At 41.8% G+C, this 25,023-nt stretch overlaps 1 protein-coding gene across 1 annotated transcript in view; it reads right to left on the minus strand.

The window, feature by feature from the left end:
- The window catches only part of LOC136319464 (pecanex-like protein 2), a 286,591-nt gene that overhangs the window by 238,100 nt on the left and 23,468 nt on the right, over positions 1–25,023 (minus strand). The window contains exons 2-5 of the mRNA XM_066252718.1: positions 15,345–15,550; positions 13,404–13,521; positions 12,660–12,696; positions 9,250–10,530 (exon numbers count right to left, since the gene is read on the minus strand). Coding sequence (XP_066108815.1) covers positions 9,250–10,530; positions 12,660–12,696; positions 13,404–13,521; positions 15,345–15,550 — 1,642 coding nt within the window. The remainder of the gene's footprint in view (positions 1–9,249; positions 10,531–12,659; positions 12,697–13,403; positions 13,522–15,344; positions 15,551–25,023) is intronic.

The following is a 25,023-nucleotide window of genomic DNA, read 5'->3' on the forward strand; positions in this document are numbered from 1 at the left end:
ATACTATACCCATCAAAGCTATCCTTCAAGTATGAAGGAGATATAAAAACATTCACAAATACAGAAAAGATGAGAGAATTTATCAACAGAAAGCCCCCACTCCAGGAAATACTAAAGGGGGTTTTCCAACCAGATTCAAAGAACATAAGAAAACAACACCACAAGTAACAGCTCCACCAAGAACACAATAAAACCAAACTTAAACTGTGACAACAAAGGAAAAAAAGGGGGGAGAGGATGGAGATTAACAGTAGCAAAGGATGATGAAGTGCAGAAATACTTATAAGATAGGGTACTACAATGAATATGGTAGGTACCCTTTTCATTACTTAATGGTAACCACCCTTAAAAAAACCACCACAAAAACACTTGACTTAAAAAAGGTAGCAACAGAGGAAAGAAGTATGGAACACAAACAAACAAAAACAAATGATAGAAAAACAAAAGAGAAGAATCAAACTAGATACAAAACTAACAGAAAGCAATTTATAAAATGGCAGTAGGGAACCCACAAGTGTCAATAATTACACTAAATGTAAATGGATTAAACTTACCAATAAAAAGACACAGAGTAGCAGAATGGATTAAAAAAGAAAATCCAACTATATGCTGCCTACAAGAAACACATCTAAGCAACAAGGATAAAAACAAATTCAAAGTGAAAGGCTGGAAAACAATACTCCAAGCAAACAACACCCAAAAAAAAGCAGGCGTAGCAATACTCATATCTAATAATGCTGACTATAAGACAGAAAAAGTACTCAGAGACAAAAATGGTCATTTCATAATGATTAAGGGGAAGTTGAATCAAGAAGACATAACAATCCTTAATATATATGCACCAAACCAAGGAGCACCAAAATATATAAGACAGCTACTTATTGACCTTAAAACAAAAACTAACAAAAATACAATCATACTTGGAGACCTCAATACACCGCTGACGGCTCTAGATCGGTCATCCAAACAGAGAATCAATAAAGATATAGTGGCCTTAAACGAAATACTAGAACACCTGGATATGATAGACATCTACAGGACACTTCATCCCAAAGCGACAGAGTATACATTTTTCTCTAGTGTACATGGAACATTCTCAAGAATTGACCATATGTTGGGCCACAAAGACAATATCAGCAAATTTAGAAAAATTGAAATTGTACCAAGCATATTTTCTGATCATAAAGCCTTGAAACTAGAATTCAACTGCAAAAACGAGGGGGAAAAACCCACAAAAATGTGGAAACTAAACAACATACTTCTAAAAAATGAATGGGTCAAAGAAGAAATAAGCGCAGAAATCAAAAGATATATACAGACAAATGAAAATGAAAATACGACATATCAGAATCTCTGGGATGCAGCAAAAGCAGTAATAAGAGGAAAGTTCATATCACTTCAGGCCTATATGAACAAACAAGAGAGAGCCGAAGTAAACCACTTAACTTCACACCTTAAGGAACTAGAAAAAGAAGAACAAAGACAACCCAAAACCAGCCGAAGAAAGGAGATAATAAAAATCAGAGCAGAAATAAATGAAATAGAGAACAGAAAAACTATAGAAAAAATCAATAAAACAAGGAGCTGGTTCTTTGAAAAGATCAAGAAAATTGACAAACCCTTGGCAAGACTCACCAAGAAAAAAAGGCACAGGACTCAAATAAATAAAATCCAAAATGAAAGAGGAGAGATCACCACAGACATCATAGATATACAAAGAATTATTGTAGAATACTATGAAAAATTATATGCCACCAAATACAACAATCTAGAAGAAATGGATCAATTCCTAGGACAATACAACCTTCCTAGACTGAGTCATGAAGAAGCAGAAAGCCTAAACAGACCAATCAGCAGGGAGGAAATAGAAAAAACTATTAAAAATCTCCCCAAAAATAAAAGTCCAGGCCCAGACGGTTATACTAGTGAATTCTATCAAACATTCAAAGAAGACTTGGTTCCTATTCTACTCAAAGTCTTCCAAAAAATTGAAGAAGAAGCAATACTTCCAAACACATTTTATGAGGCCAACATAACCCTCATACCAAAACCTGGCAAGGATGGCACAAAGAAAGAAAACTACAGACCAATATCTCTAATGAATACAGATGCTAAAATACTAAACAAAATACTGGCAAACCGAATACAACAACATATTAAAAAAATAATACATCATGATCAAGTGGGATTCATCCCAGAATCTCAAGGATGGTTCAACATATGCAAAACAGTTAACGTAATACACCATATCAACAAAACAAAGAACAAAAACCACATGATCTTATCAATAGATGCAGAAAAGGTTTTTGATAAAATACAACACAATTTTATGTTTAAGACTCTCAACAAAATGGGTATAGAAGGAAAATATCTCAACATGATAAAGGCCATATATGATAAACCATCAGCCAACATCCTATTAAACGGCATAAAACTGAGGACTTTCTACCTTAAATCAGGAACAAGACAGGGTTGTCCACTCTCTCCACTCTTATTCAACGTGGTGCTAGAAGTTCTGGCCAGAGCAATCATACAAGACAAAGAAATAAAAGGCATCCATATCGGAAAAGAAGAAGTAAAGCTATCACTTTTTGCTGATGATATGATCCTATACATCGAAAACCCGAAGTACTCCACAAAAAGATTATTAGAAACAATAAACCAATACAGTAAGGTCGCAGGATACAAAATTAACATACAAAAGTCCATAGCCTTTCTATATGCCAACAATGAAATATTAGAAAACGAACTCAAAAAAATAATCCCCTTCACGATTGCAACAAAAAAAATAAAATACCTAGGAATAAACATAACAAAGAACGTAAAGGACCTATATAATGAAAATTACAAAGCATTGTTAAGGGAAATCGAAAAAGATACAATGAGATGGAAAAATATTCCTTGTTCTTGGATAGGAAGAATAAATATAATCAAAATGGCCATATTACCCAAAGCAATATACAAATTTAATGCAATTCCCATCAAAATCCCTATGAGATTTTTTAAAGAAATGGAACAAAAAATCATCAGATTTATATGGAACTATAAAAAACCCCGAATAGCCAAAACAATCCTAAGGAAAAAGAATGAAGCTGGGGGCATTACAATACCTGACTTTAAACTATATTATAGGGCCACGATAATCAAAACAGCATGGTATTGGCAAAAAAATAGACACTCAGACCAATGGAACAGAATAGAAAGCCCAGAAATAAAACCACATATATATGGTCAAATAATCTTTGATAAAGGGGCCAACAACACACAATGGAGAAAAGAAAGCCTCTTCAACAAATGGTGTTGGGAAAACTGGAAAGCCACATGCAAAAGAATGAAACTCGACTACAGCCTGTCCCCGTGTACTAAAATTAATTCAAAATGGATCAAAGACCTAAATATAAGACCTGAAACAATAAAGTACATAGAAGAAGACATAGGTACTAAAATCATGGACCTGGGTTTTAAAGAACATTTTATGAACTTGACTCCAATGGCAAGAGAAGTGAAGGCAAAGATAAATGAATGGGACTACATCAGAATTAAAAGTTTTTGCTCAGCAAGAGAAACTGATATCAAAACAAACAGACAGCCAACTATATGGGAACTGATATTTTCAAACGACAGCTCAGATAAGGGCCTAATATCCAAAATTTACAAAGAACTCATAAAACTCAACAACAAACAAACAAGCAATCCAATAAAAAAATGGGAAGAGGACATGAACAGACACTTCTCCCAGGAAGAGATACAAATGGCCAACAGATATATGAAAAGATGCTCAGCTTCATTAGTTATTAGAGAAATGCAAATCAAAACTACAATGAGATACCACCTCACTCCTGTTAGATTAGCTATTATCAACAAGACGGGTAACAGCAAATGTTGGAGAGGCTGTGGAGAAAAAGGAACCCTCATTCACTGTTGGTGGGACTGTAAAGTAGTACAACCATTATGGAGGAAAGTATGGTGGTTCCTCAAAAAACTGCAAATAGAACTACCTTATGACCCAGCAATCCCTCTACTGGGTATATACCCCAAAACCTCAGAAACATTGATACGTGAAGACACATGTAGCCCCATGTTCATTGCAGCACTGTTCACAGTGGCCAAGACATGGAAACAACCAAAAAGCCCTTCAATAGAAGACTGGATAAAGAAGATGTGGCACATATACACTATGGAATACTACTCAGCCATAAGAAATGATGACATCAGATCATTTACAGCAAAATGGTGGGATCTTGATAACATTATAAGGAGTGAAATAAGTAAATCAGAAAAAAACAAGAACTACATGATTCCATATATTGGTGGAACATAAAAATGAGACTAAGAGACATGGACAAGAGTGTGGTGGTTACCAAGGGTGGGGGGAGAGGGAGGACATGGGAGGGAGGGAGGGAGAGAGTTAGGGGGATGGGGAGGGGCACAGAGAACTAGATAGAGGGTGACGGAGGACAATCTGACTTTGGGCGAGGGGTTTGCAACATAATTTGATGACAAAATAACCTAGACATGTTTTCTTTGAATGTACCCTGATTTATTAATGTCATCCCATTACCATTAATAAAAATTTATTGAAAAAAAAAAAAAAAAAAAGAACCAACCAGAGAGAGCCAAACATGCACCCCTAACCAATTACATAGGCCAGCAGCCTCCGATCAGCACACCAGAACCTTCCCTTTGTCTATTACAAAGCTTGCCCTCTCCTCTGCCTGCCTTTGTGTCTGTGCCAAAACGCAAGTGATATATTGTTGGCGCTGAGTAACAGCCTTTGCTTCTCATTTGAATGGTCTTTCTTTATTTTCCCCAAGTAAAATAAAGCTGTATCAGAAGAAAAACAAGGCGTCTTTCTTTTCTTTTTTTTTTAGTGCACGTGCACACAAGGGGAGAGGCAGACAAAGAGGAAGAGAGAGGGATGAGAAGCTTCAATTCATAGTTGCAGTACTTTACTTTTTTACTGATTGCTTCTCATATGAGGGATGAGAAGCTTCAATTCATAGTTGCAGTACTTTACTTTTTTACTGATTGCTTCTCATATGTGCCTTGACTGTGGGGGCTCCAGCTGAGCCAAGTGACCCCTTGCTCAAGCCAGCAATCTTGGGCTCAATCCAGAGACTTTAGGATTAAAGTCAGCAACCTTCAAGCCAGTAACCTTTGGGCTCAGGCCAGTGAACATAGGGTCATGTCTATGATCCCACATTCAAATTGGTGATCTCATACTCAAGCTGGTGAACCTGGGTCCTCCGCGTCCCAGGCTGATGCTCTATCCGCTGCACCAATGCCTGGTCAAGCCAAAGGGTCTTTTGATAAGAGGGCTGGATAGGGCTGGATAAAGAAGATGTGGTACATATATACAACGGAATACTACTCAGCCATAGGAAATGATATACTGTCATTTACAAGAATATGGATGGACCTTGGAAACATTATACTGAGAGAAATAAGTAAATCAGAAAAAGCTAAGAACTATATGATTTCACACATATGTGGGATATAAAACTGAGACTCATGGACATAGAGAAAAGTGAAGTGGTTACCAGGGGAAAAGGGTGTACGAGGGAGGGGAGTAAAGAGGGACACGTATGCAGTGACAGAGAGTGATTTGACTTTGAGTGATAAGCACACAACACAATCAACAGTTTAAATGCTATAGAGATATTTACTTGAAACTTATGTACTCTTATTGATCAATGTCACCCCATTAAATTTAATTTTCTAAATAAAAAAAAACCAAAATATGATTTTAAAGCATTTTGATGTTTGTATTTTCCCATAGCCTTGAAGTTTAGAACATCTCCAAGTCCTGAAGATAACCCCCAAACCCTGTGAGGTGACCTGTTGGAAATAAAAGTACAGTAGAGAAAAAGGAGGAGCATAGTAAAGAGAACTGAGATGTCACGTCTCTTCCCAGTCTCACATCCAATCTCAAGCATCATTTCACTACCAAGCAGGAGAAAGGTTAGGGTACATCCCCTAGGCTCTTACTGTCCCTAAATACTGCTGTGTTGTTTTACAAATACACTTGAAATTGGGTTTTTAGATTAAAATAAATAACAAATTATTACTTAGTGTCAAAGGAGCAAGCAGATGTCAACAGTCACAAAGGTATCACTGGAAAATCATCTAATTTGCACTTTTACCACTAACTGCCTTCCAAGAACTAGAGACTCATTGTTCCTCTCTTTCATCTTTCAATAAAAACCTCTGCCCTTGCATAAAAGGGGCACATAATTCACTCCAACTCCTCTCTTTCTACGGTACCTGTGATTCCTGACAGCCAGGCCTGCTCCTTTCCATAGAAAACCTCATAGCACCCATACATATACCTCTGTGCATGCTGCCTAGATCCATTTTGATTTAGGTGAGAGGAGGAGAGATAGTGAGGCAGACTTCCACATGCACCCCAACCAGGATCCACCTGGCATCCCCACCTGGGGCCAATGCTTGAGTACTGAGCTATTTTTAGCACTTGAGGCTGATGCCCTCCAACAGAGTTATCCTCAGTGCCCAGGGCCACGCTCCAACCAATCAAGCCACTGGCTGAGGGAGGGGAAGAGAGAGATAAGGGAGAGGGGTGGAGAAGCAGATGGTCACTTCTGTGTGCCCTGATTGGGAATTGAACCCCGGTGGTCCACACACCAGGCCAACACTCTACCTACTGAGCCACTGGCCAGGGCCCATAGATTTCTATTTTGACAGTGTTCTGATTGAATGTGACCACCTGAAAATTTTAAGAACAGGAGAAACTTAGTAAACAAACCAAATAAAACCTCACATATGGTCTGAGGGGAAAATCAGAATAAAATGCTGAAATTGATCAAGTAGCCTGACTTTTCACCTATTTTCCTAACTGAATCCTCACAGTGAATCTGTAACATATTATTATTCCTGTTTTACTGAAGAAACTGTGACTCAGATGGATTTGGTAGGTGGTCCACCTCATTCAGCTGGTACTGCCAAACCAAAATCCAGCCCTGAGCTGCTGGGGTCCCTAGGCCGGTGCCATCCCCCGTGCCCATGGTTTCCCAGGAAGACATGTCACCTGGACCAGTGCGGTCTAATGTAGTAGCCAGCAGCCACATGTGGCTATCTAAATGAATTAAAATTCAGTAATTTCATAAAATTAAAAAGTCAGTGACCAAGCTCCATTTCCAGTATTTAATAGACACATGTGGCTAGTGGCTACTATAGCAGATAGAGTATATGGGATATTTCCATCATTGTAGGAAGCTCTGTTGGACAGTGGTGGTCTAGATAGATGAAACTTTATATTAGGTAGACAATGAACACCCAAATCTTATCTCAGAAAGATTTTTATGTCAAAGTAACCAAAGCTGTCTTGTATTGCTATATCTGTTAAAAGTGAATGGATTCTCCTGATATTACTTTTATGCAAAATCTTAAATACACAATGTAAAATAGAGAACACCCTCCCTTTACATAATTTAAATATTCAAACTTAATGAATTTTAAAGCAAGAGTGAACCAATCAGCAAGAATGCAATCCTTTTGGCAGAGCCTGGGAAAGACAAAAGTACAAGAGTAAATTGCTGGGAGCTGCCAACTTGGAGCCAGAGGGGTCTCTTGGCTGTCCCATCGAGCAAAACACAGCCAGTAGCTGAGGGACAGTATTGACACTAAGATGTTACAATCCACAGGAAAGAAAATAGCTGCCTTGTGCAATCACTGACTTTAGGACACGACCCTAAAAATGGACACTATCTCATCAGCAACACATGCAGAAATGATATACGATACTCAAAAATCACAGAAACATGGATATGTAAAGTGAAAAGATTTTGTGTAAAAACTCTCCCTATGCCTGACCAGTGGTGGCACAGTAGAAGAGCGTCAACCTGGGACGCTGAGATCCCAGGTTTAAAACCCCGAGGTTGGCAGCTTGAGTGTGAGGTGGCTGGCGTGAGCGTGGGATCATCAAAATGATCCCATAGTTGCAGTTTGAGCCCAAAGTTCAGTCTTTGTGTGTATGTGTATGTGTGTGTTTTTCTGAAGTGAGAAGCAGGGAAGCAGAGACAGACTCCCACATGTACCCGACCAGGATCCACCCAGCATGCCCACTAGGGGGTGATGCTCTGCCCATCTGGGGTGTTGCTCCATTGTAACTGGAGTCATTCTAGCACCTGAGGCAGAGGCCATGGAGCCATCCTCTGCACCAGGGACAACTTTGCTCCAATGGAGCCTTGGCTGCCGGAGGGAAAGAGAGAGATAGAGAGAAAGAAGAAGGGGAGGGGTGGAGAAGCAGATGGGCACTTCTCCTGTGTGCCCTGGCCAGGAATCGAAGCCAGGACTTCCACACACCGGGACAAAGTTCTACCACTGAGCCAACCAGCCAGGGTCAAAGTTCACTGTCTTGAAGTCTAAGGTTGCTGGCTTCAGCAAGGGGTCATATAAACTGAAAATAAATGAATTGTCTATTCACACTGGAAGCGTAGTTTATCTTTTATGAGCATGAACTGTGGAGCAAGACTGCCTGGGATCCATGCTCAGTTCTGGTACTTACTAGACTAAGTTGGAAAGTTGGTGAAAATATCTGAACTGCAAAAAAAGGAATGATAATTGTACTCATAACGTAAGGTTAAATGAGGGGTAAATGAGTCAGTATGAGAGTAACTGTATAATTTATTGTTCAATATGGGAACTTCAGAGAGTGAAAGGCAGCACAATTAATAATTAGGTTTGGAAAACTAGAGTAAATAAATGAGGACCCTCTTAGGCAAACTACAATGTACGGTCAGCCTGTTCACATACATCAAATGCTTAGGGCAGTGCTTGGCATAAACTAAGAGCTGTGTGTTTGTTATTATGTTCACAACAGGGAATAATTAGGGATTCTGTATTGGGGATTTTATAATGGAATTCAACAGAAATTCACTTCATGATCAGCTTGCCCAAAATGTGCCTGTTCTCTACACACGGACATATGTTGTGAGTCCTCGTCACTGTGGTAAAACATAACTGCTTATTTCCTTGTCAAGAAATAACCTCACCTTCTAGGGAAGGCAAGTATCCATTTCTATGCCTTAAGTTTCCTAGGGGAGTAAACCAATTTTAATATATGCTCATCATGTAAGTCAGGATTGGCACCGTCAGCAAGTATCAGTGACACGCCAAGCAGCAAACAAGCACCCAACAGTGATCCCACTATTTGCAAAATCAAATCACAGAAGGCAAATAATGAAGAGATGCTTCCCTCTACCACCAGGACAGGACTGGTGTGACTCTCACCTCTGACAAGTCCGGTCTCTTTGTCCGGCTCTGCGGGGCCATGCCTTTGGCTGGGTGGCACCGCCTTGGAAGTATTGATAGACTCTAACAGGGAGACAAACTCCAGGAAGTTGGACTCGTTTGGTGTTTGTCCTTCCTTCGCCTCGAGGTCAGATTTGGAAGTTGGTATTGTTTTCTCTTTATCGGTAACAACTTCTGTGGAACTTTTGCTCAAGACATCTGTCCCACCGTCCATGCTAAGGACCCGGACATGTCTCTTCTCATGGCTGGTTTTACAAGATGATGGGTCCAGCGTGGCCTGGCCCTCCTTTCCTGGCTCAGACTTGGAGGCCACAGTGGGTGTTGGTGGAGGGACTGTTTCACAGCAGTCTCCCAGGGAAGAACTGTGGTCCTTTGTGGCATTTTCCCCATCCCCAGACTCATAGCCAGAACACTGAGTGGATGATGCCTCCACCATCAATCTCTCTGGGGTCCTCTGATTCCCCCTGCCTTCAGAACATGTAATGGCTTTGTCTCCATCCTCAGACAGATCAAGGGTGATGACAGGAATTCTTATCTGCTCCATGTTGGGAGGACTGGCCAACCCTGGGAGAGATTGCTCAGCATTGGACTTGAAACCAGTTCTCTTGGTACCAATCACCTTCAGGTGGAGTGAGCTTTCCAAGTCTGTCATGAAGTTAGGGGCACTGCTCATGGTGATGACAATTTTAATGGGCTCATGCAGACTCAGCGGGTCTCTGGGCTGAGAATTATCAGTAAGAGTAACGGGTACCTCACTGTCTGAGTAGTTCACTTGCCAGTTCAAGGGTGGGTTCACCAGCCAGGAGGCATCCTCTGGCTCCTGTTCAGGTTTGGTGACAACAGTGTTACACTGAGGACAGCTACTGCTCAGGCTGTCCTGAGGTGACCTGCTTTGCAACTGTTCCCTTATGGAGCCCTGGGCGTAATTCCCATGCTCTGGAATCAGGACTGAATACTCACTCCCCCAAGGCTGGAAAGAAACATCTGCTTCCAGTAAGTCATACTGAGACAAAGAGAGGGGTGACAACTTCTTCAAGGCACCTTTATCCACCAAGCCGCCCTCGGACCTGTGGCGGAAAGGGGGTTGTCCCTTGTTTCCTCTTCCCTTCCCTTCACCATGGTTTTCGACTTCAGCTGGTTTCAATGGAATTGTGGACATGGCTGTGGTTTCTGGCACGTACCCTTTAGAAGCTGGTGAGCTCTCTGTTTGGCCACCAGGTGTACCTGGTGCTACAGGTTGGTCTTCTGCCAGAGCAACACCTGACATCAACAACAGCAACTTTATGAGCATTGGATATGGATGAAAAATGGCCCAAACCCCAGACCAAGACCTAGTAAACCTACCAAAAACAGCACCAGCCACCAAGGTGACTGGATGCTTATTTGAAAAACAGCACCTCCACTGTGAAAGTGTGCATGAAATCTCTCTATTCAAAATAATGATTCAGACTTATAGTTTTTGTTGTATCAGCTCTTCCTGTTTTGTGGCCTTAGGATGTAGACATATGGTTTAAATCGGTGTTTTTCAATTACTGGTCAAATTCTGCCAGAAATTTCACACCAGTTCCCAGACTGGTGGTTGAAACACACTGGTTTAAACAACATATTTGGGTATTGCAGTCAGAACAGTCCAGGCTTTGCTATTTAGTAGCTACATTACTTTGGGCAAGTTACTGAATCCTTCTAAACCAAGATTTCTCAACTGTGGTGCTTTTGACATTCTGGAGCAGGGAGTCCACTCCTGCGGTGGTGTCCTGTGCATTGTAGGATGTTTAGTAGCATTCCTGTACCCACTGGATGCCCACAGCAGCTCTGCCCTCAGGCATGACAATGAAAAATGCCTCTGGACACTGTTAAATGTCCCCAGGGGAACAAAACTCGTCAGTTGAGAACTGCACTAGCCTCAACCTCCTTATCTGTAAAATGGAGATAATTATTCCAACCTCTTAAGGTTGCCATGGGGATCTCTAAGGATGGAAAAGAGAAGCACTACCCTGAGGACTGGCAATGGGATTGTTGGCACCTTGACCCGAGGACAGTAATAACCTCGCACTTCCGATGTGATTCATGTGTTTCAGTCTGTCCTTCTCCTGGCTCCCTGTGCCTGTGACTGACCCTACATTTCCCAAGCCTCTTAGGCTTGAAACCTTGGGCTCATCTTTTAGTTATCTCTCTTCTCCAGCCTATGTTCATTCAGTCAATCAATGCCTTCAGATTTTCCTTTACTTTACCATAAAGCGCATTCTCTGGGGGTCTGAGTGTCTGCAAAGCTATAGGAAAAATGGGATAAGCAACTTCTCTTCCTCAAATACTGGAGAAAAATAAATAATACAACTATTAAAGTAATATAAAGTATTGCCTTATTATCAAAACAAATGGGAATATTATGGGGAAAAAATGAAAAAAAATAAGATACAATTTATTTTTAAAATTAACCCTTGCTGTTGCCAATTCAGCCTATGACCCAGGACCCAGGAGGTGGGGCCAGGAGTAGGCGGGGCACGCACTCACATCCTCTGTTCTCCACCTCTGGCCACTGTGGTGGAAAGAACTGAGAGACCCTGCCCCACCTGCTGCAGTCCCTGCTGCTAGGAAACTGTGTAACAAAAATACTTGAAACCTAACGGATGTGCATTTCATTTCAGTGACTGTAATAAAGAAAGAAGAATCTGGATAATCCTTTACAAATTATTATCTGTGGAATTTATCCAAGTGATAAGAAAAGAAGCTTCATTTTAGGTTTCTCAGGGCCATGGTGCTAATTTTAGTTATTTTCCAGAATATAAAATTTTACACTATTTTCCAAATCTAATTGAGCATTAATTTCTTTCTGCAGTAGTACTAGAAAAAAATTGAATTATAGAGCCAGGAAGGGGTTAAGTTGGGCCTCCAAATGTTCTTTTCTGAGTCTTCTGAAGGTCATCAGAAGACAATACAATGATATCTTAGTAAAGAGGTAAAAAAAATATTTGGGGGCATTACAGGGAAGTTCTTGGAAACAAAATCTGTAACTAGAAAGAAAAGCAGAAATACAGAATGTGCTACAATTAATTTCCTCTGTCATTTTCAAGTCCATATGTCAGTGACAAATTTATTCTATTTTACATCGACTATTCTGAGCTGTATGAAATGAGGAGCAGACTGGAAAATGGACAATGAAATATGACCAATAAAATGTCACAATCAGAATGTACACATGATATACAGATCTGATGAGAAAGAATCAAAATTAAGAATAACAGAAATGAAGTTAAAATATAACTATTCAGTCTTAGGTGCAGTTTTTACTTGCATTTATTTCACTGGGATTCTGTTTTACAGAATCATTTTTCTCCTTGCTGAGGATAATGTGGTGATAAAATATTAAGCGATGGTGGCAAACACTCTACCTTCAAGATCTTCCACTGTTTCCTGTACCGGCAGCTCCTGAATAAATGAAAGAGCAGAATCAGCACCTGACTCAGCGCCCTGCCCACTTCTGGGCAGCCGGTGGCCACCACTCCTCTAGGTGACACATGGCAAAGAGACAACAGCGTCCTCTCCCTGCTTATGCCTCTAACAATATGGGCAGCAAAAACAAATACACAAACACACATTTAAGTACAGACGTCCAACTAAGACCACTGTACTGGGACATGAGGAGTTTGGTAACTAAGCAACTAAAAAGAACAGGGAATGATGTGCTACTTTATAACACAGTGACGACAGCCCAAAATAATTAATCTAAAATAAAGGGGATTTATTGACTTTCCATGAGACAAGGGTGGTTTCATGTGGCGAGGCGGAGTTGACTCCAGGGGACAGCACTGCAAATACAGTGATTTAGATGAATGACAAGAAGGGACAGGGAGGTGCCTGCAATGGGTTCTTCCAGCCACAGTGGCAGGCCAGGCAGGGTGAGTACTTCCAACACACAACCCGGGTTTACTGTAAGGTCCAAACACCCCCCCCCACACACACACACCCACACCCACAGGTCAGTTCCTCATGGTGACATGATATTGCACAAGCACAGGGGCCAGTATTTGCCACTACTGTGCGTGGAAACTATAATCGCACTGCACACTCCCATTCTCGGTGGGATCCACACCCCAGCAACAGGAGGAGAAAGAAACAGGAAGACTGTCACTCACCAAAAGCCCAGAGGAGTGGCAAGAGCTGATGCTCTGCTCCCTGGAGCAGTGCAGGGGAAGCGGAGGGCAGTTCTGACCGGTCTCTCCCTTCTTGCCATTGTTAATCTGCCTGGGAATGCTAGTTCAACCGGAGAAACACAGAGTAGTGACATTAGCAGTTATAATTATGACTTTCAGTATTAGTCTTCAAATAATTTTCTCCCTAGATTCTATTTTGTCATAATCATTGAATGCAAATTATGTTTTTAATACAGAGTAATAAACATTATTTTAAAATAAGACATGGTGTATTTTTTTTTAAGTGCAAGGAGGGGAGACAGACAGGCATGTGCTCAGACCAGGGCCCACCCCACAACTCCCCTCTGGGGTCAATGCTTGAATCAGCAAGGTTATCTACAGTGTCTAAGGGCAATATTTGAACCAACCAATCCACTGGCTGTGAGTGAGGAAGAGAGAGAGAGAAAGGGGAGAGGGATGGGGAGGAAGAGCGGAACAGAAGCAGATGGTTGCTTCTCAAGTGTGCCTTGACCAGGAATCAAACCAGGGATGTCTGCACGCTGGGCTGACACTCAATCCACTGAGCTAACTGGCAGAGCCAAGACGTGTTCCTTAAGCTACAATCAGAAATAAGGGCAAGAACAGTGGCAGTGATGCTTACTTTCACGAGGATTACTCTTAACGTTTCAGTTCTATGCAATTCCTTACTTTTACATTAACAAACACAAGTATTCTTTTATAAAATACTCTGGCATGCATAGGCATTAATAGGAAAAGATAAAAATACTGAAGTAAAACATTTTTCTGGCTAAGCTTAATGAAAAAGGATTTCAGAGCATGGTTTAAGCTCATGTTTTGTTTTGTTTTCTAGTTTTTCTCCCTATTTACTGGGGTGACACCAGTTAACAAAATCACTCAGGTTTCAGGTGCACAATTCTACATCTCTGGGCACTGCACTGTGTGTTCAAGGCCAGACTCGACCCGTCACCGTTTATTCTCTCTGCGCCCTCCTCCACCTCCCTCCTGCCCTCTCCTCACCACTCACCACACTGTTGTCCCTGGTCATGGGTTTTGGTCTCTTTTTTTCCTTTTTCTGCTCAACCACTCCACTGTCCTCCATCAGTCCCCATCCCCAACAGCTGACAGCCTGTTTTCTATATATGAGACTGTCTCTATTTTGTGAGTTCATTTTGTTCATTAGATTCTATATATGAGTGAAGTCATACGGTACTTGTCTTCCTCTGAGTGGCTTATTGCACTTAGCATAATGGTCTCCAGGTCTGTCTGTGCTGTCAGAAAAGGTAAGCTTCCCTTTTTTTTTTTTTTGTATTTTTCTGAAGCTGGAAACAGGGAGAGACAGACAGACTCCCGCATGAGCCCGACCGGGATCCACCCGGCACGCCCACCAGGGGCGACGCTCTGCCCACCAGGGGGCGATGCTCTGCCCCTCCGGGGCGTCGCTCTGTCGTGACCAGAGACACTCTAGCACCTGGGGCAGAGGCCAAGGAGCCATCCCCAGCGCCCGGGCCATCTTTGTTCCAATGGAGCCTTGGCTGCGGGAGGGGAAGAGAGAGACAGAGAGGAAGGAGGGGGGGTGGAGAAGCAAATGGGCGCTTCTCCTATGTGCCCTGGCCGGGAATCGAACCCGGGTCCCCCCGCACGCCAGGCCGACGCTCTACCGCTGAGCCAACCGGCCAGGGCAGCTTCCCTTCTTTTTTATGACCAAGTAGTATTCCATTGTTAAGGCCATGTTAATAGTCACTTAAACCATCTTTACTACCAATGTCAATTTTATTCATAAGCGTATGCTTATAAATTTATACATTTACATATTTATATCTGCCTATACTGACACATTTTCATAAACAATCAATAAATGAGAACAAACTTTTTAATTAAAATGAAAATTAAATTATGAGCTGATGTACTAATGAGAATTGTCACCTTGGGGTTTTATGGTTAGTTGTGTGTTCACTGTTGGCCTCCTTGGCTTTACTTGGCTTCTCTTTCTTCTCGGAGAGCCTCTGCTGAACAACTTCTCCTTTATCAAACATGAGGTGCAGGCGGTAGCTGACCAATTTGATTATTGTAAAGAAGACAGTCACTGAACTGCAGTAAAAAAATACACTGATGGCATTTGGAGGGAAAACCTAGAGAAGAGAGAAGGAAAAAAATCAGTTGCATATATGATTATCTTTGCTTTAAATCTGAAAGCATTTTTGGACTATTGATTGAGCATAAATTGGGCAAGACTTCAAATGACCACTTTTATAACTGTTCTTGTTGTAGGGGGAAGAGTTGTTATCTTTTTGTCTTTTTTTTAGTCTTTCTTGTTTCTCTGGTTCTGGTGACCAGCCTTAATGACCAGCACCTGACTAGCAGGCAGGACCCCAGAGCCAACCAACATATTATAGCGAGCCTCTCCATTTCTAGTAGCCCGTGTCCATGGCCTATCTGTGCACCTGGTCTTAAGGGCCAGCGAAAGGCTTAAGATGCTGTTCCCCTCATCAAAACACAAAAGCCCCGTGGAGAACCGAGGAAAGAGGAGGAGAAAGGACAGCTTCCTTTCTCCTTCCTTCCCTCCCTGGTCGCCCTCTGGGTTAGCACAATCGGACTGGGGCCCTGGGTTCCCAGAGGGGTGTGATACGGGCAAGGAGCCACAAAAGGCTGGGCTGCTTCTAAAAGGAAAAGGGACATTTCTATCCGTGACAAAGGATCTCAGCATTGTCAACACAAGGTCACTGCCACCAAGCCAATGCTAACAGGAGTCCCTGAGCTGGGGTACAGGTAAACAGTTTTGCAAACTGGGGAAACATAACCGTGCATGGAAATGTCCATGAGAATAAACTAGCACTCCATTATATAAAATTCATATTCAAAACCTGTTTGAATTATAATAAAACTTGGCTTCAAGTCCTCCACTTAGCAGGGGTAGCAGAGAGGGTTAGCGCTCACTAAATATTCCATGTGCTTCCCTACATTTCCCATCCTCCCTGTAGCAGGCTGGGGCCATGTGACTACTTTTGGCCAATAGAACTATGAGCAGAAGTGGCTGTGTCACTTCTAAGCCTAGACAGTCAGGAGCAAGGTGCCTTCTCCATTCCTCTCTTCTCATTAGTTGCTAATCTCACAGGGCATGTTTTCCACATTTTCCCTCTATAAGAATACAGAGCTTCTTCCAGCCTGGGTCCCTGGGTGACTGTGGAACAGTGCCTTCATGATCTGGGACACACATACACTAGGAGTGAGAACTAACGCTCTACTCATCTGACCACTGACATCTGAGGCTATGCCTGCTGTGGCAGTTAGCACTGCTTAACCGAATTAATGCTGGGGCTCCATTTCCATGGGAAGGCTTCCATTCCAATTAGATTAGAGATGAATTAGAAACAGAGAAAATCGAAGGCATTTGGATGAGACTGTTATGGAAAAGGGTGAGAAAGAAAATATTATATATGAATTATGAATGAATTCTGGGAGGATTCATCTGGAAAAACACTAACTTGTTACAATCTTTTCCATTTATCCTCGAACTGGACTCCAGCATGGGCTTGGTGATGTTGAAATTGAGAAAGAAAGAAGCTAGAACATGATGTTAATGTGAGGATGAGTATCTAGTTGGCCCTGGTGAGAAGAAGCCATTATCTCCTCCTCTATGAAAAAGCTCTTGACACTTCACCACGTCCCGAAAGCCCACACATTTCAGTAGGCCATAGTGAGAGACAGAGATTTTACAAAACATATCTAAGGAAAGGGAGGTTTTACAACACACTTACAAATGCCAATTAATTCCTCCCCAAATTCCCTGCTCTAATAATCCCTTTAAAAAACTTCCCCGTCTGCCTGAACAGGCAGTGGTGCAGTGGATAGAGCATCGCACTGGGATGCAGAGGACCCAGGTTTGAAACCTCGAGGTTGCCGCCTTCAGCGCAAGCTCATCTGGTTTGAGCAAGGCTCACCAGCTTGAGCTCAAGGTCACTGGCTTGAGCAAGGGGTTACTCAGTTTGCTGTAGCCCCCTGTCAAGGCACATATGAGAAAGCAATCAATGAACAACTAAGGCGCCACAATGAAGAATTGATGCTTCTCATTTCCCTTCCTGTCTGTCTGTCCCTATTTGTTCCTCTCTGTCTCTCTCTGTCTCTGTCACATACACACACACACACACACACACACACACACACACAAACTTTCTCCTTCCGTAGACATTCCACACGGAACCTAGCATCCTCCCAATATCCCCTCTTCTAGCTATGTAATTAAGCTCTGCTCAGACTTCCAATTCCCACTGCCAAAGACATCACCAAAAATTATTTGCAAGGTCATTTTCTGCTGATATCATTATTCTCAGTCAACAAAAGATCTTCAGCTTCTCAGATTTTCTCTCCTTATTAGTGTGGATGCAGGAAGGGAAGAAGGGTTTAGGAAGAAATGTGTCACAAATCAGCAGTTTTAAATGTTTTTAATTTATATCACAGATTTCCCCTCCCCCTAATATAAGGTATAATATTCAGATTTTGAATAGAGGTTTTCTTGCTCTAAGGAAAATGATAACTTTACCTTATTTCTATGAATTCATTATCTTAAACACATTCTAATTAACAAAGGAAGGCAACAATTTTCAGAATTATTTCCTTGGCCAAGGAAAAGCTAGATGTTGTCCCCTGACCCATTACACAGATAACTACTAATGTAACAACTCATCTGACCAAACTTTATCTAACAAAATTTCATGAAAAAACAATATGCTGTGTCCAACTCAGCATTACAAGTACAGTCATCTGTATTTCTCATAAGCTGAATTTCACAGGATTTGGTGCAGTATGGAAGTATCCGTCTGTGTGAACACGCAGGCCATTGGGTGTCCTCCCCAAGAGACCCCTCACCCTCCCGTGCCCATAGCTCTCATTCTCTCAGTCACCATTCTTTGGTTTTTAGCTTTACATTGTGGCAAAATATGTATAATGTGAAATTTACCATCTTAACCATTTCTAATTGTTCAGTGCAGTGGCATTAGGTACATTCATATAGGTTTCCAACAGAGACCACCATCCATCTCCAGAAGTTTTCATTTCCTAAACGGAAACTCTGCCCTCATTAAACATTAACTCTTTATTCCTCCACCCAGCAATCACTAGTCTACTTTCCATCTCGACGAGCCTGACTCCTCTAGACACCGCACATAAGTGTGGACTGTACAGCATGTCATTTTGTGACTGGATCATTTCACTTGTAATAATGTTCCCAAGCTTCATCCGTAGTGTAGCATGTGCCAGCAGCTCCCTTCTTTATGAGACTGAGCAACATTGCACTGCATGTATGTACCGCTCTTGTGTATCCATTCATCTGTCAGTAGACATTTGGGTAGATTTCACCCTTTGCCTTTGGTCACTGTGAACAATGCTACTATGAATATGGGTTTACAGATAGCTCTTCAAGACCTTGCCTTCAATTTTTTTTTTCTTTTTGGATACATACTCTCATGTGGAACTGCTGGGTCCTACGGTAATTCTGTTTAATTGTTTGAAGAACCACCATACGGATTTCCCTACTGGTTGCACCATTTTATACCACCCTGGTCTTCAACTTTAGGCTGATGGGTTATTACTTTTCATCTCCTGAGTAGCCAGGAGATCAATAGTCTGTCTGAGTGAGGACTCACTATAATTAACACTTATGTCCCAGTGAGAACAAGCCACTCTGCGGGGTTTCACAGACATGAGGAAGGACACTACTGGGATTTCAATCTGATGTATATTTCATAAAGATACTTTATCAATCTACTTTCACGAGCCAGTTTTAAAAAAGACTTCTGGAAATGACTGTTTTCATTTTGCAGATGAAGCAGCTGAAGCTTTAAGTGAGTCACAGAAGAGAGTTGACAAGTCCAAACGTTGCCTCTTGCCTGGAAGTCACCTACCTAGCCACTTCGATAGAGAAAAAAAGAACTCAGAAAACATTTTTTACATGGCCTCTGGAAATCAAAAAACAACACTGTTAAAGAGGAAGACAATCCCTTCCCTCCTCGGCTTCACAAATAGGATTATTCTCCCTACATGGCTGGCGTCTCCGTGCTTCTCACTCCTTCCTCACCAATGTGACAGGTGTTCTGAGGTCCAGAAACTGGGCATGCCTTGCCTTTCCCTCCCAGGAGCCGGGATGGACCAAGGATTGTTTGTCTAGGGAGCATCTTCATGTTGCAAGGTCTCCAGACTCAGGCCCCAAGTCAGAGTGGCTCAAGGCCTGCCTCACAGCTAACCAAGTGGGTCACGTTTCCTAACTTGGGTTCACCATTAAAAAGTCCACCTACCTGCAAATATAAGTCCCATTCTTAACTAATAGCTTTATTTGCAATAAAGATGATATTTGGACTCCACCTACTGACTCCTTGTCTCTATCACATGGCTCAGAAAACAGAGGTGCTATTTATTGGTCCATCAAGTCTACACACAGTTTATGCACCTGACTGGAAGGGGAGCCTCTCAGAGTGTCAGCTGGAAGCTTTGTGATCTTGATCTAGGCATAATTCACTTACATGGCTCATAATAAGCTTAATAAATTTGGTTTCCTGGCCCACAGCATAAACCAGAGGGGGAATAAGGACTGAATAGAGGTAAACACAATATAATAAGACACGATGAGTGGCAGCTTAAATAGTGTCGAAGAAGTTAAAAATAAAAGAACTATGAAAAAGCAAGTCACCTGTGTGGTCATGTTCTGAGCCACAAACAAGCCTCAGTCACCTCTGAGGACATCAGTACAAAGCTATTATAAGATATCTAGGAACATGAAGAAAATGTTCAGTGATAGTCAATATACTGTTAGAGAAATCAAGACAATGTAAAACTCTTCCATCAATATGATTAAAGTTAAGTTGAAATTTCCCACTTAAACATTAAGCTTCAAGTAATTTAGAAAATGTTTTTACTCAGCACATAGCCTAATAAATATTTAATTAATCAGTCACACATAACTCTCACACTGGCTTTTGACACTTGTATAGCCATCAAGATTGCCAAGGTTCTGCTGTACATCAGAGTTCCCTCTGGCTGAGAGGAACTGTCCAAAGTGGGAATTCATGCTGCCTGGGACAGACACAGGCTGTCGAACCTCCCAGTTCACATTTCTGGAAGCCTAACCAGTTCCATGACTGTCAGGAGATTGTAGGTTATTCCAAAAAGACAGGGCTGCAGATGGCACACTCTGAGTTGTATTACCTCTTTCAGAGGTAAGAGTGATCCCATTTTGTTCATGCATTTAGTCAAATTAGGAGAGATGGACTTTGTCCATCCAGCCATACATTCTCCAACCACACATTCAATGGTAAGTATTGAGTATTTATGTGTTAAGGTATGAGTCCCAATGACTTCATGCAAGTAGGACTCTTGTTTTCTATCTAAGCAAACTGAAATTCCTTGTTGGGGGGGGGGGGTGGAAACAGGTCTATACACCAAATCAGGCCACAAGATGGGAGAAATACAAGCACCTCCCTGCATTTACACATGTAAAAGAATTTATAAGTCTTCAGACCCTGGATAATAGTTCATTATATATTTCATTACTTTCCTTTAGAGATAAACAAATTTAGTATTTTCCCAGAAAATCTAGAACACTGGCTATCTACTGAGAACTGGAATAGTAGTCTGAGTCCTGGAAATATAGGTCAAGGACCCTTGGAGGCAGCCCTGTGAGAACACATGCTGAACACTACAGAGCATGACAAAGCGGGAGGAACCCTCTGAGCAACGCCCTTTACAACAGTCTAGCCTTGCAAATGTGTTTGAAAACCATGAGGCTAGAACAATCAAGAAATTTGACTGGTTCACAAAGGATAGCCCAACTGGCACTTCTTCTTGAAAAGTAAGATGAACAAAAAGGAGAACATGCTATCTCTGAGCCTGTTCCTAGACTTCCTTTGGGTCTGCTGTCTATTTCTTATTAGATCTTCTCTAGTTTCTTTGAGCTCTTTCTCTGTGTGCACCTTTCACAAGGGAAATACTGGACAGAGACATGGAAGGAAAATGTTTGGGTTGTCAGGATAGGCTACAGGGAATTTGACAGGGGTCATTAAATTGAGAATCTTCATGGGCCTAAATGGTTTGAAAACTACTTAGAAAGCTAGCACCTAAAATTATCCAACCCTCTCTCCTCTCCTCATAAAGAATATTGAGTGAATAGCTCAGTTAATAAATGCTTAGTATAATAAAGAAATCTGGCCTGACCAGGCCATGGCGCAGTGGATAGAGCATTGGACTGGGACGCAGAGGACCCAGGTTTGAAATCCTGAGGTTGCCAGCTTGAGCGCGGGCTCACCTGGTTTGACCAAGGCTCACCAACTTGAGCCCAAGGTTGCTGGCTTGAGCAGATATCATTTAGATATAATTTACGGGGTCACCCAGTTTGCTGTAGCCCCCAGTCAAGGCACATATGAGAAAGCAATCAATGAACAACTAAGGTGCCACAACAAAGAATGATGCTTCTCATTTCTTTCCCTTCCTGTCTGTCTGTCCCTATCTGTCCCTGTCTCCGTGTCTCTCTGTCCCTGTCACACACACACAAAAAAAGAATAACTCTGGGCCTGACCTGTGGTGGCGCAGTGGATGAAGCGTCGACCTGGGGATGCTGAGGTTGCCGGTTCGAAACCCTGGGCTTGTCTGGTCGGGGCACATATGGGAGTTGATGCTTCCTGCTCCTCCCCCCTTCTCTCTCTCTCTCTCCTTTCTAGGATGAATTAAAAAAATAAAATAATAATAATAAAGAAAGAATAACTCTGGATTCCTGCTGTCTTTTCAATTTCATATGGCCACAATAAGAGTTCACATTTTATTTGCATTTTAATGTACAATGAGATAAACAGGATGAAACAATCAGTAAGCTCATAAAAGGCAAAGAGATGTCAACCTCAATGCAATAAGCTCAGTCATAAATGAGTACTGATAACTGAGTCTGAATATCATTCAATATCAATGCCATGTGACTCAATAGAAAAATGTTATTTAGAACTAAAAGTGAGAATCTAATAATGTGAATGTTATAAAATATAAACTATATCTGATCAATGCTATGTTTCATGTTTCTATAAATGTTAGTTATATATTCAGTTTTCATAAGGAATTTTAGAACTATTTCTGACTTGACAAAGCAACTAACTTAGGACTAGGAGGTCTGAGTTCATTATCAAAAAGTTCCTTGACTCTGTGTTTTTAAGTGCCCTAAAAACCAAACATAGACGATGTGCCCTGGCCAGATAGTTCATTGGTTAGAACATCGTTCGGAAGCACAGAGGTTGTCAGTTCACTCCCTGGTCAGGGCACCTACAGGAACAGCTTGATGTTCCTGTCACTGTCTCCTTTTATCTCTCACTAAAATCAATAAATAAAAAAAAATTTTAAACATATATAGACTATGTTTAGTGTTATAAAATGTCAATCAAACATGTCTTAATATTTAAATATAATGAATAATACGTCTTATGTTTAAATAATGGTGTTCAAATTCAACTACATGAAAAGATTGAAATCAGCCAGTAACAATGTTTTTTTATAAGGAATAACAAGCCAAAAACGAGTTGAATTAATAAACATTATTATACATTCTGCTTCTCCAATAAGCAGAAGCTGCAGTGCTGTCTGAGTCACAAAGGGCAGTGCTGACAGGTCAGGGTGACAGGGTCCTTGGGAGGCTGAGCTAGAGGGGACTCTGTGCAATCTCCATGCCCACCAGCAGATCTTGCATCGCTCCTCTTGCCCTGACTGCTTTTTTATAAGAACTTGGATGTTGGAATGTCTCAGAATCCTTCTTTCCTTCTATCCAACGGCAAGTGTCTTTCATTTGATTCTTCCATGGGCCAAACCTAGCAAAGGTTTTCCAGTGGGTTTCTGGTCCTTCCCACTCAATGCTTTTCAATAGATGTTTTATTGGTGTTAAAGGTCTAACATTTCTCATTGCATAAGATGTTTAGCATCTCTGGCCCCCACTCTACTGCTGGTGGGAATGTAAAGTGATTCAGCCATTACGGAAGACAGTATGGGGGTTCATCAAAATATTAAGAATAGAACTACCACATGACCCAACAATCCCTCTACTTGGTATCTTCTAAAAAAACCTCAAAAACATTAGTATGCAAAAGACACGTGTACCCCATGTTCATTGCAGCATTATCCACAGTGGCCAAGACATGGAAACAACCAAAGTGTCCCTTGATAGGATATTGAATAAAAAAGATGTGGTAGATATATACAGTGGAATACTACTCAACCATTAGAAATTATGATATATTCATTTACAACAACATGGATGGACCATGAGAACATTATACTAAGTGAAAGAAATAAATCAGAAAAAGCTAAGAACTACATGATTTCACACATAGGTGGGATATAAAACTGAGACTCATGGCCATAGATAAAAGTGAAGTGGTTAACAGGAAGAGGGGGAGGGGGGAAGGGAAGTCAAGAAGGATAAATATACAGTGACAGAAAATGATTTGACTTTAGAGTGATGGACACACAATGCAAGCAACAGTTAAATGCTATAGAAATGTTTACCTAAGAAGGAGAAAGGAAGTAGGAGGTGGCCACGTTTTGCAGAGAAACAGCCAGATGGCAAGGTGCTGAAGGAAAAGCCAGTTTGTGCAGAGATGAGACTGGAGAAGGTGTGCAGATGCGGAAAAGGTGCCTCAGATGACTGAGGCTAGTGGGGCCTTTGATTCTAGAAAAACACGGATGTGTCAATAGCATTGTGAGTGTTGAATGAGTGGGTTTTGGAGCCCAGTGTGTGTTTGTGTTTACTCGCCAGCTGGGTACGAGGCTAGAATTAAAGGTATGGCCCACCAGTTCTCGGCTCTGCAGTTTCAATACCAGCTGTCCGAATCAAATGTGAACCTGCATGTGCCAGGAGGCTGTGATGGCCGTGGCTACTGGCCATACACTGGCATTGAATCTTTGGAAAATCAAGCTCATGGAATAGGTGGCAATTTGGCGACGGAGTAGGTGGACATACCAACTTCCACCTCTCAGAACCAAAGTGGATTACAAGTTGATTTTAAGAACAATCATCTGGAAAAACCAACTTTGGACTATACTAAGAGGACTCTTTAACCAAGAATCATTGAAGAGGCCACACTGAGACAGGTAGGAGAAGCAGAAATGCGGAGAGGGCTGCCCAGCTCCCTGGATCGAACAGCAGCCTGGAGAGACTCGCGTGGCGGGAAGTGAGTTTAGTGGAGAGGGGAGGGTCCTGGGCCCCAGGATCGAGGCCCCAGCCTGCAGCCCCAGAGCCTAGAAGAAGCATATGGACAGTATTCAGCTGAGAAACAAGCCAGACTGTTTGCAAGAAAGAAACAGATTTCTCAGACCCAGGATTCTTCTTAAAGGGATCGTGCAGAAAACCTCTCTCACAACCACTCAACTGGGATTCTGGGGGATGGAGAGAGATGAGAGGACCTGGGAAGCAGGAAGAGAGAGTAATCTTGGAGGCACAGGAGAAACACTTTGAGGAACAACAACCCTAACCCCTGGGCTGAGTCACCCCCCCCCAAATCTAAAGTGAATATTTCCCATGGAACCAGCAATACCAGCAAAGGGAAGCAGGATACTAGCCAAACAGAAGCTCTCCTGCTATACT

Source organism: Saccopteryx bilineata, chromosome 1 (assembly GCF_036850765.1).
Source record: "Saccopteryx bilineata isolate mSacBil1 chromosome 1, mSacBil1_pri_phased_curated, whole genome shotgun sequence".
Classification (NCBI taxonomy): Eukaryota; Metazoa; Chordata; class Mammalia; order Chiroptera; family Emballonuridae; genus Saccopteryx; species Saccopteryx bilineata.